The 12,658-nt window shown below is 30.9% G+C and overlaps 1 protein-coding gene across 2 annotated transcripts in view; it reads left to right on the plus strand.

The window, feature by feature from the left end:
- LOC142237163 (Ig-like and fibronectin type-III domain-containing protein 2) overlaps positions 1 to 12,658 on the plus strand; it is a 521,807-nt gene that overhangs the window by 389,180 nt on the left and 119,969 nt on the right. For both annotated transcript variants that reach the window (XM_075308520.1, XM_075308521.1), the window contains exons 8-9: positions 8,468 to 9,653; positions 9,725 to 9,938. In XM_075308520.1, coding sequence (XP_075164635.1) covers positions 8,468 to 9,653; positions 9,725 to 9,938 — 1,400 coding nt within the window. The remainder of the gene's footprint in view (positions 1 to 8,467; positions 9,654 to 9,724; positions 9,939 to 12,658) is intronic.

Raw genomic sequence — 12,658 nt, forward strand, 5'->3', positions numbered from 1 at the left:
AAGCCGATGTGAAAATTAAAATTGAAATTACTATCGAAATAAAAACCGAAATGAATATTAAAATTAAAATTTGAAATTAAATTAATATTAAAATTAACATTAAAATCAAAATTTAATAAAATTTAAATTAAAATTATTCCTTTTTTTAATATTAAAATTAATCTTAAAAATTAATCCAAAAAATTATTATTATTTTTTTAATTTATTAAATTGAAAATAAATAAAATAATGGCAATAAAAATTACAAATAGAAATAGGAATTAAAAATATAATTAAAATAATAATTAAAATTAAATGCAAATTTAAATTAAAAATTAAAATTAAAGTTAAGCTTAAAATTTAAATTGAAATTGAAATAAAAGCCGATTTAAAAATTAAAATTACCATCGAAATAAAAACCGAAATGAATATTAAAATTTCAATTTAAAGTTTAATATTAAAATTAACATTAAAATCAAAATTTAATAAAATTCTGATAAAAATTTTAATTAAAATTATTCATTTTTTAATATTAAAATTAATCTTAAAAATTAATCCAAAAAATTATTATTATTTTTTTAATTTATTAAATTGAAAATAAATAAAATAATGGCAATAAAATTTACAAATAGAAATAGGAATTAAAAATATAATTAAAATTAAATGCAAATTTAAATTTAAAATTAAATTAAAATTAAAGTTAAGCTTAAAATTTAAATTGAAATTGAAATAAAAGCCGATGTGAAAATTAAAATTAAAATTACTATCGAAATAAAAACCGAAATGAATATTAAAATTTAAATTTAAAATTAAATTAAAATTAAAATTAACATTAAAATCAAAATTTAATAAAATTCTGATAAAAATTTAAATTAAAATTATTCATTTTTTAATACTAATATTAATCTTAAAAATTAATCCAAAAAATTATTATTATTTTTTTAATTTATTAAATTGAAAATAAATAAAATAATGGCAATAAAAATTACAAATAGAAATAGGAATTAAAAATATAATTAAAATAATAATTAAAATTAAATGCAAATTTAAATTAAAAATTAAATTAAAGTTAAAGTTAAGCTTAAACTTTAAATTGAAATTGAAATAAAAGCCGACGTGAAAATTAAAATTACTATCGAAATAAAAACCGAAATGAATATTAAAATTTAAATTTAAAATTAAATTAATATTAAAATTAACATTAAAATCAAAATTTAATAAAATTCTGATGAAAATTTAAATTAAAATTATTCATTTTTTAATATTAAAATTAATCTTAAAAATTAATCCAAAAAATTATTATTATTTTTTTAATTTATTAAATTGAAAATAAATAAAATAATGGCAATAAAATTTACAAATAAAAATAGGAATTAAAAATATAATTAAAATAATAATTAAATTTAAATGCAAATTTAAATTAAAATTGAAATTAAGATTAAAGTTAAACTTAAAATATAAATTGAAATAAAAGCCGATGTGAAAATTAAAATTACTATCGAAATAAAAACCGAAATGAATATTAAAATTTAAATTTAAATTTAAAATTAACATTAATATTAATATTAACATTAAAATCAAAATTTAATAGAATTATGATAATAATTTAAATTAAAATTATTCATTTTTATACCCTCCATCATAGGATGGGGGTATATTAACTTTGTCATTCCGTTTGTAACACATCGAAATATTGCTCTAAGACCCCATAAAGTATATATATTCTGGGTCGTGGTGAAGTTCTGAGTCGATCTAAGCATGTCCGTCCGTCCGTCCGTCCGTCCGTCCGTCCGTCCGTCTGTTGAAATCACGCTAACTTCCGAACGAAACAAGCTATCGACTTGAAACTTGGCACAAGTAGTTGTTATCGATGTAGGTCGGATGGTATTGAAAATGGGCCATATCGGTCCACTTTTACGTATAGCCCCCATATAAAGGGACCCTCAGATTTGGCTTGTGGAGCCTCTAAAAGAAGCATATTTCATCCGATCCGGCTGAAATTTGGTATATGGTGTTGGTATATGGTCTCTAATAACCATGCAAAAATTGGTCCACATCGGTCCATAATTACATATAGCCCCCATATAAACCGATCCCCAGATTTGCCTTGTGGAGCCTCTAAAAGAAGAATATTTCATCCGATCCGGCTGAAATTTGGTATATGATGTTGGTATATGGTCTCTAACAACCATGCAAAAATTGGTTCACATCGGTCCATAATTATATATAGCCCCCATATAAACCGATCCCCCGATTTGGCTTGCGGAGCCTAAAAGAGAAGCAAATTTCATCCGATCCGGCTGAAATTTGGTACATGGTGTTGGTATATGGTCTCTAACAACTATGCAAAAATTGGTTCCCATCGTCCATAATTATATATAGCTCCCATATAAACCGATCCCCAGATTTGGCTTGCGGAGCCTCAAAGAGAAGAAAATTTCATCCGATCCGGCTGAAATTTGGTACATGATGTTGGTATATGGTCTCTAACAACCATGCAAAAATTGGTTCATATCGGTCCTTAATTATATATAGCTCCCATATAAACCGATCCCCAGATTTGGCTAGTGGAGCCTCTAAGAGAAGCATATTTCATCCGATCCGGCTGAAATTTGGTACATGGTGTTGGTATATGGTCTCTAACAACCATGCAAAAATTGGTCCACATCGGTCCATAATTATATATAGACCCCATATAAACCGATCTCCAGATTTGGCTTGCGAGGCCTCAAAGAGAAGCAAATTGCATCCGATCCGGCAGAAATTTGGTACATGGTATTGGTATATGGTCTCTAACAACCGTGCAAAAATTGGTCCACATCGGTTCATAATTATATATAGCGCCCATATAAACCGATCTCCAGATTTGGGTTGCGGAGCCTCAAAGAGAAGCAAATTTTATCCGATCCGCCTGAAATTTTGTACATGATATTGGTATATGGTCTCTAACAACCGTGCAAAAATTGGTCTACATCGGTTCATAATTATATATAGCCCCATATAAACCGATCCCCAGATTTGGCTTGCGAAATCTCCAAGAGAAGCAAATTTCATCCAATCCGGTTGTAATTTGGAACATGGTCCATATCGGTCCATAATTATATATAGCCCCCATATAAAACGTTCTCCAGATTTGACCTCCAGAGCCTCTTGGAGGAGCAAAATTCATCCGATCCGGTTCAAAGTAGGAACGTGGTGTTAGTATATGGTCGCTAACAACCATACCAAAATTGGTCCAATCACACAAAAATTGGTCCATATCGGTTCATAACCATAATTATATATAGCCCCCATATAAACCGATCCCCCGATTTGGCTTGCGGAGCCTAAAAGAGAAGCAAATTTCATCCGATCCGGCTGAAATTTGGTACATGGTGTTGGTATATGGTCTCTAACAACTATGCAAAAATTGGTTCCCATCGTCCATAATTATATATAGCTCCCATATAAACCGATCCCCAGATTTGGCTTGCGGAGCCTCAAAGAGAAGAAAATTTCATCCGATCCGGCTGAAATTTGGTACATGATGTTGGTATATGGTCTCTAACAACCATGCAAAAATTGGTCCACATCGGTCCATAATTATATATAGACCCCATATAAACCGATCTCCAGATTTGGCTTGCGAGGCCTCAAAGAGAAGCAAATTGCATCCGATCCGGCCGAAATTTGGTACATGGTATTGGTATATGGTCTCTAACAACCGTGCAAAAATTGGTCCACATCGGTTCATAATTATATATAGCGCCCATATATACCGATCTCCAGATTTGGGTTGCGGAGCCTCAAAGAGAAGCAAATTTTATCCGATCCGCCTGAAATATTGTACATGATATTGGTATATGGTCTCTAACAACCGTGCAAAAATTGGTCTACATCGGTTCATAATTATATATAGCCCCATATAAACCGATCCCCAGATTTGGCTTGCGAAGTCTCCAAGAGAAGCAAATTTCATCCAATCCGGTTGTAATTTGGAACATGGTCCATATCGGTCCATAATTATATATAGCCCCCATATAAAACGTTCTCCAGATTTGACCTCCAGAGCCTCTTGGAGGAGCAAAATTCATCCGATCCGGTTCAAAGTAGGAACGTGGTGTTAGTATATGGTCGCTAACAACCATACCAAAATTGGTCCAATCACACAAAAATTGGTCCATATCGGTTCATAACCATGGTTGCCACTAGAGCCAAAAATAATCTACCAAAATTTTATTTCTATAGAAAATGTTGTCAAAATTTTATTTCTAGAGAAAATTTTGTTAAAATTTTATTCGGTTCATAATAAAATTGTCATCATTGTCAAAATTTTATTTCTATAGAAAATTTTGTCAAAATTTTATTTCTATAGAAAATTTTGTTCAAATTTTATTCGGTTCATAATCATAATTGCCACTCGAGCCAAAAATAATCGACCAAGATTTTATTTCTATAGAAAATTTTGTCAAAAGTTTATTTCTATAGAAAATTTTGTTAAAATTTTATTTCTGTAGAAATATTTGTCAAAATTTTCTTTCTATAGAAAATTTTGTCAAAATTTTTATTTCTATAGAAAATTTTGTGAAAATTTTATTTCCATAGAAAATTTTTTAATATTTTTTTTCTGTAGAAAATTTTGTCAAAATTTTATGTCTACTTTGTCAAACTGAATTATATACGTATTGGATCGATCTTTTTTGATTTAATATATACCACGTATGGACATACAATTTAGAAGATGGTGTTAGGAGGTTTTAAGATAACTTGCCATCGGCAAGCGTTACCGCAACTTAAGTAATTCGATTGTGGATGGCAATGTTTAGAAGAAGTTTCTACGCAATCCATGATGGAGGGTACATAAGCTTCGGCCTGGCCGAACTTACGGCCGTATATACTAGTTTAATATTAAAATTAATCTTAAAAATTAATCCAAAAAATTATTATTATTTTTTTAATTTATTAAATTGAAAATAAATAAAATAATGGCAATAAAATTTACAAATAGAAATAGGAATTAAAAATATAATTAAAATTAAATGCAAATTTAAATTAAAAATTAAATTAAAATTAAAGTTAAGCTTAAATTTAAATTGAAATTAAAGCCGATGTGAAAATTAAAATTACTATCGAAATAAAAACCGAAATGAATATTAAAATTTAAATTTAAAATTAAATTAATATTAAAATTAACATTAAAATCAAAATTTAATAAAATTCTGATAAAAATTTAAATTTTTTCAGAATTTTAAAAATTTAAATTAAAATTATTCATTTTTTAATATTAAAATTAATCTTAAAAATTAATCCAAAAAATTATTATTATTTTTTTAATTTATTAAATTGAAAATAAATAAAATAATATAAAATTATAATAAAAATTTAAATTAAACTTAGTTAAAATTAAATAAAACAATAATGAAAATTAAAGAAATCAAAATGAAGATCAAATAAAAATTTAAATGAAACAAGTATATACGGCCGTAATAAAATTTAAATAAAACAAGTATATACGGCCGTAAGTTCGGCCAGGCCGAAGCTTATGTAAACTTTGACAACATTTTCTATAGAAGTAAAATTTGGAATAAAATTTCTATAGAAATAAAATTTGGAAAAAAATTTCTATAGAAATAAAATTTTGACAAAATTTTCTATACAAATAAAATCTCGACAAAATTTTCTATAAAAATAAAATTTTAAAAAAATTTTCTATAGAAATAAAATTTTAAAAAAAATTCTATAGAAATAAAATTTTAAAACAATTTTCTATAGACATAAAATTTTGGTAGATTATTTTTGGCTTGAGTGCCAACCATGATTATGAACCGAATAACATTTTAAAAAAATTTTCCATAGAAATAAAATGTTGACAAAATTTTCTATAGAAAAAAAATTTTCTATAGAAATAAAATTTTGACAAAATTTTCTACAGAAATAAAATTTTGACAAAATTTTCTATAGAAATAAAATTTTAGTAGATTATTTTTGGCTCGAGTGGCAACCATGATTATGAACCGATATGGACCAATTTTTGTGTGATTGGGGGTCGGCTATATATAACTATAGACCGATATGGACCAATTTTGACATGGTTATTAGCGGCCTTATACTAACACCACGTACCAAATCTCAACCGGATCGGATGAATTTTGCTCCTCTAAGAGACTCCAGAGGTCAAATCTGGGGATCGGCTTATATGGGGGCTATATATAATTATGGACCGATATGGACCAATTTTGGCATGGTTATTAGAGACAATATACTAACACCACGTACCAAATTTAAATCGGATCGGATAACTTTTGCTCATCTAAGAGGCTCCGGAAGTCAAATTTGGGGATCGGTTTATATGGGGGCTATATATAATTATGGGCCGATGTGGACCAATTTTTGCATGGTCATTGGAGAACATATACCAACACCATGTACTAAATTTCAGCCGGATCGGATGAAATTTGCTTCTCTTAGAGGCTTCGCAAGACAAATCGGGGGACCGGTTTATATGAGGGCTATATATAATTATGGACCGATGTGGACCCATTTTTGCATGGTTGTTAGAGACCATATACTAACACCATGTACCAAATTTCAGCCGGATCGGATGAAATTTGCTTCTCTTAGGGGCCTTGCAAGCCAAATCGGGGGATCGGTTTATATGGGGGCTATATATAATTATGGACCGATGTGGACCAATTTTTGCATGGTTGTTAGAGACCATATACTAACACCATGTTCCAAATTTGAGCCGGATCGGATGACATTTGCTTCTCTTAGAGGCCTCGCAAGGCAAATTTTGGGGTCCGTTTATATGGGGGCTATACGTAAAAGTGGACCGATATGGCCCATTTGCAATACCATCCGACCTACATCAATAACAATTACTTGTGCCAAGTTTCAAGTCGATAGCTTGTTTCGTTCGGAAGTTAGCGTGATTTCAACAGACGACGGACGGACGGACGGACGGACGGACATGCTCAGATCGACTCAGAATTTCACCACGACCCAGAATATATATACTTTATGGGGTCTTAGAGCAATATTTCGATGTGTTACAAACGGAATGACAAAGTTAATATACTCCCCCTCCTATGGTGGAGGGTATAAAAATTAAATTATAAAATTGTTAACATTAATTAAAATCGATATTAAATTATATTATATAAAATTATAATAAAAAATTTAAATCGCAATAAAAAACTAAAATTGAAATTAAAAATCGAAAATTGAATAAAAAAATTAATTTAAATTAAAAAAATAAATTTTGAAAAACATTTAAAAATAAAATTAAAATCAAATAAATTTTTATAAAATTACAACAAAAATTAAAATCGAAAATAAAAATTATTTAAAAAAAAATATATTTTTTAATATATATTGAAATTAAGATTTAAATTGAACATAACTAAAATTATATAAAATTATATTGAAAATAAAAATTTAACTTATAACCAAAACCGAAATGGAAATTAAATAAAATTATAATGAAAATAAAAATTTAACTTAAGACCAAAATCGAAATGAAAATTAAAAAATAATCATTATTTTGTGTTTTTTTGTTTAACTGAACTTAAATAAAATTATATAAAATGAAAATTAAACTTAAATTTAAATTAAATATTGAAATAAAAAGCGATATAAAATCGAAATTAAATAAAAATTAAACAAATACCCGATTTGTAAAAAGTTTTATAATGAATAAAAATTAAATTATATTATAAATTAAATTATATTATAAAAATTTTAATGAAAATTAAAAACAAAATTAAAATTGAAAAAATCGTAACTAAAATTAAAAATTAAGTGTAGATTTAAAATTAAAATCAAATAAATTTTATAAAATTATTATAAAAATTAAAATTAAAATCGAAATTAAAATTGAAATGAAAAATGAATTAAAATATTAATTTTTTTTAATATCAATTAAAATTGTAATTGAAAATAAATAAAATAATATAAAGTAATAAGTAAAATTAAAACAAAACTCGAAATAAAGCCAAAATTATGAATTAATTAAAAAAATCCAATTTTTTTAAATTTTTTAAAAATTAATTAATAAATTAAAACCGAAATGAAAATTAAAATTGGAAAATAATTAAAAAATTAAACACTTTTTTGTAAAATGAATTCAAATTATAAATATTAAAATCGAAATAAAAACTGAAAAGAAATTTATACTTTAAAATTAATTACTTTTTTTTTTTTGATAAATTAAGTTTAGTTTAAATAATTCCAATTTAATAGAAACATCATTAGACTCTTACGGTTTTCACCCACGAAAAATTCAGAAAATTTTGATCTGTAAGTTAATTTACCAGGTGCTGGTGCCCACTACCTTATTTCAGTTTTTTTTGTGGTATTTGGACATTTAGCATGTATCTGTTGAAAGATTTGAAATTAATCATTTCCGATTTGCTGATGTTAGTGACATGAAACTTATCCTGCTGTACAATTGTTTCCTTGCTCTCTTTTACTTTACCCCCAATGCTATCACCATCATCATCATCATCAGTTAGGACAATGTACAAAACATTGGATAGAGGCAACAGCAGAAGCGGCAGCAGTAGTTCTTCGGCCAGCAACAATCGGGATGCTGGCACCCTGGCCGGTGAGACAAGTGATGTATTTCTAGTGCCTCCCCCATTGGATGCCACCGATAATCGCTCCTTCTGGAGGACCGGCTCTGTACCACCCCAGGTGACGCATGACTTTACCGAATGCTGTGAACGTGACAACGTCAGCCAAAGCTGCATGGGCTTTTGCAATGTACACAACATTTTAGACGGCACCACAGGCATTGAGCCGGAGGCATGCGAAAAGGATTTCCCACAAATCGTGCGCTGCATGGCGGATGGCCGTAACCATGTGCCATGTTGTGTAGAAAAGCAAATACCCGATTTGTGTCAAGACATGTGTCGCGGCGAGTATACCCCATTTACGGATATGCTGCGTACGCGAGTCTCCTGTGTCCATCACACGCTCAGTGGCCTGCAATGTATATTGCAGGGTGTCCAGCAAATACCCAGTTCACCGCAAGAGGTGGCCGTCAGTGAGGTTAGCGAGACCGAGGTCACCGTTAGTTGGTCACCCCCCGAAAAACTGGGCAACATGGTCAAGCAGTATAAAGTCAATCTAACAGAATTGCATTCGTTCGATGAGGACGATGATTATTCAACAACAGCAGCCACCAATGATGAGGCTAAATCGAAAGGACTGTTGCCTCGAAGCGATGAAGCTGTCATTGTGCAGAGTGTAAATGGAAATGATACCACGCTACGGATTACAAATCTAAAGCCCCAAAGAATGTATGGCATTGTAGTGACAGCGGAAAATGATCATGGGTCCAGTTTGCCCAGTGAACGTTTACGCATCTATACGCACAAGAGTGCTCTCTCCACCGAGGAGGAGTCTGGCTCTCAGCAGAAAACCGAAATACCAAATCTGCCCGACATACGAGGATGTTGTGAGGCCAAAGGTATGACACATCGCATGTGTTTGGATAAAATGTGCGATCCCCAGAAAACCGATTTGGCCACCTTACCCGATTTCATGGTCTGTGCCCCCTGGTCGAATATTACCTTCAGTTGTCTGGCCAATAGCATAGATCACACACCCTGCTGTCGATCTCGTGGCATACCCAATGCCTGTTTCCCTTTGTGTTCGGGAAAAGTTTCAACATTAGATTTTAATTTATTCAAGTGAGTGTTTATTTTTTGGATATTTTGTAGCCCATTTTTTGATGGAGCAGTGTATTATTGTCCCATTTTAGATGCTTACGTTTTATGTCCGAGTACAGCAGTTGCTTGTTCCAAGGTTATGGAGTCCTAGCTGATCCACCTTCCAAATTGCGTACCATTGCCAAAAAGGATACATTTCTGATATTGGATTGGAATAAACCAAAGCGATTGGCTGACACTATCAGCACTTTCCATGTAAAGTTCAGACGTTTGGGAGTTGGTGATGACTACAATACTGTAGAAAAGGTAAGCAGAAGTAATAATAACAAGTATATACAGCACTAAGTTCGGCCGGGCCGAATCTTAAATACCCACCACCATGAACCACATATTAGGGTTTCCTTTGAAATTTCAGGAGGGCTTGAGGACTTGAGGACACTTCCCGAAGATAAATTTAAAGATTTCACCTATGAGGACTATATCAGATTCTGAATTTATAAGAACCATTTTTGTTTGAGTTTTAGAGGAATCATTAACATCTCTTGTAAGTGTGCAAGAAAATTATAAAATAACGTCTTGATTTGAAATCTTAAATATGTAGATTTTCACCCGAGAAGTAAAATCTGGAAATTTTACATTGAGTTTCAAGCAATTTTCACGATCAGCGCGCCTTCTACACCCTCAAGAAGTGAAGTCGGTCTATATGGAGGCATTACCAAATGGACCGATAAAAACTTAATCCGATACACGTTTTTGTGAGCCTAAAATACCAGAATATTTACAATTTCAGGCAAATCAGATAAAAACTACGGTTTCTAGAAGCCCAAGGAGTTAAATCGGGAGATCGTTCTTATGGGGGCTATACTAAAATATGGATCGATACTCACCGTTTTCGGCACATCTCTTTATGTCCCGAAAATACCTCTAGATTTCCAATTTCAGGCAAATAGGATAAAAACTTCGGATTATAGAAGCCCAAGAAGTAAAATCGGGAAATCGGTCTATATGGGGGCTATACGAAAATATGGACCGATACTCACCATTTTCAGCACACCTCTTTATGGTCCTAAAATACCTTTAGATTTTCAATTTCAGACAAATTGGATATAAACTACGGTTTCTATAAGCCCAAGACCCCAAATCGGGAGGTCGTTTTATATGGGGACCATACCAAAACATGGACCGATACTCACAATTTTTGGCACACGTATTTGTGGTCCTACAATACCTCTAGATTTCTAATTTCAGGTAAATTGAATAAAAACTGCGGTTTCTATAAGCCCAAGAAGTAAAATCGGGAAAACGATCTATATGGGGGCTATACCAAAATATGGACCGATACTCACCATTTTTGGCACACCTCTCTATGGTCATAAAATACCTCTAGATTTCAAATTTCAGGCAAATTGGATAAAAACTATGATATATATATATATATATATATATATATATATATATATATATATATATATATATATATATATATATATATATATATATATATATATATATATATATATATATATATATATATATATATATATATATATATATATATATATATATACTTTATCTACTTTATATAGTCGGAAATCGATATTTCGATGTGTTGCAAACGGAATGACAAACCTATTATACCCCCGTCACCATTCTATGGTGGTGGGTATAAAAAGGGTAAGGTAAGGTAATTTCCACTCCAACTAAGATGTAATTTATAAATATAAATTTTATATAGAAATAAAATTTTGAGAAAATTTTTTATAGAATTCTATATTTCCTATGGCAATAATTTGTTTTCAAAATTTTTTCTATGAAATTTGGCTTGCGAGGCCTCTAAGAGAAGCAAATTTCATCCGATCCGGCTGAAATTTGGTACATGGTGTTAGTATATGGTCTCTAACAACCATGCAAAAATTGGTCCACATCGGTCCATAATTATATATAGCCCCCATATAAACCGATCCCCCGATTTGGCTTGCGAGGCCCCTAAGAGAAGCAAATTTCATCCGATCCGGCTGAAATTTGGTACATGGTGTTAGTATATGGTCTCTAACAACCATGCAAAAATTGGTCCACATCGGTCCATAATTATATATAGCCCCCATATAAACCGATCCCCGATTTGGCTTGCGAGGCCTCTAAGAGAAGCAAATTTCATCCGATCCGGCTGAAATTTGGTACATGGTGTTGGTATATGGTCTCGAACAACCATGCAAAAATTGGTCCACATCGGTCTATAATTATATATAGCCCCCGTATAAACCGATCCCCCGATTTGGCTTGCGAGGCCTCTAAGAGAAGCAAATTTCATCCGATCCGGCTGAAATTTGGTACGTGATGTTAGTATATGGTCTCTAACAACCATGCAAAAATTGGTCCACATCGGTTCATAATTATATATAGCCGCCATATAAACCGATCACCAGATTTGACCTCCGGAACCTCTTGGAAGACCAAAATTCATCTGATTCAGTTGAAATTTGGTACGTGGTGTTAATATATGGCCTCAAACTCCCATGCAAAAATTGGTCGATATCGGTCCATAATTATATATAGGCCCCATATAAACCGATCCCCAGATTTGACCTCCAGAGCCCCTTGGAAGAGCAAAATTCTTCCCATTCGGTTGAAATTTGGTACGTGATGTTAGTATATGGTATCCAACAACCATGCAGGAATAAGAAGTTTTAAGATACCACAACCCAAGTAATTCGATTGTGGATGACAGTTTTTCGTAGAAGTTTCTACGCAATCCATGGTGGTGCGTACATAAGATTCGGCCTGGCCGAACTTACGGCCGTATATACTTGTTTTTCAATAGAATATTTTGTATTTTTTTTTATAGAAACCAAATTTTCTAAAAATTTTCTTTCTTTAGAAAATTTTGTCAAAATTTTCTGTAGAAATGAAATTTTGACAAAATTTTCTAAAGAAAGAACATTTTTCGAAAATTTGGTTTCTATAAAAAAACAAGTAATTAAAGTCTAAAGTCGGGCGGGGCCGACTATATTATACCCTGCACCACT

The sequence above is a fragment of the Haematobia irritans genome, chromosome 4, assembly GCF_050003625.1.
Source record: "Haematobia irritans isolate KBUSLIRL chromosome 4, ASM5000362v1, whole genome shotgun sequence".
NCBI classification, from domain to species: Eukaryota; Metazoa; Arthropoda; class Insecta; order Diptera; family Muscidae; genus Haematobia; species Haematobia irritans.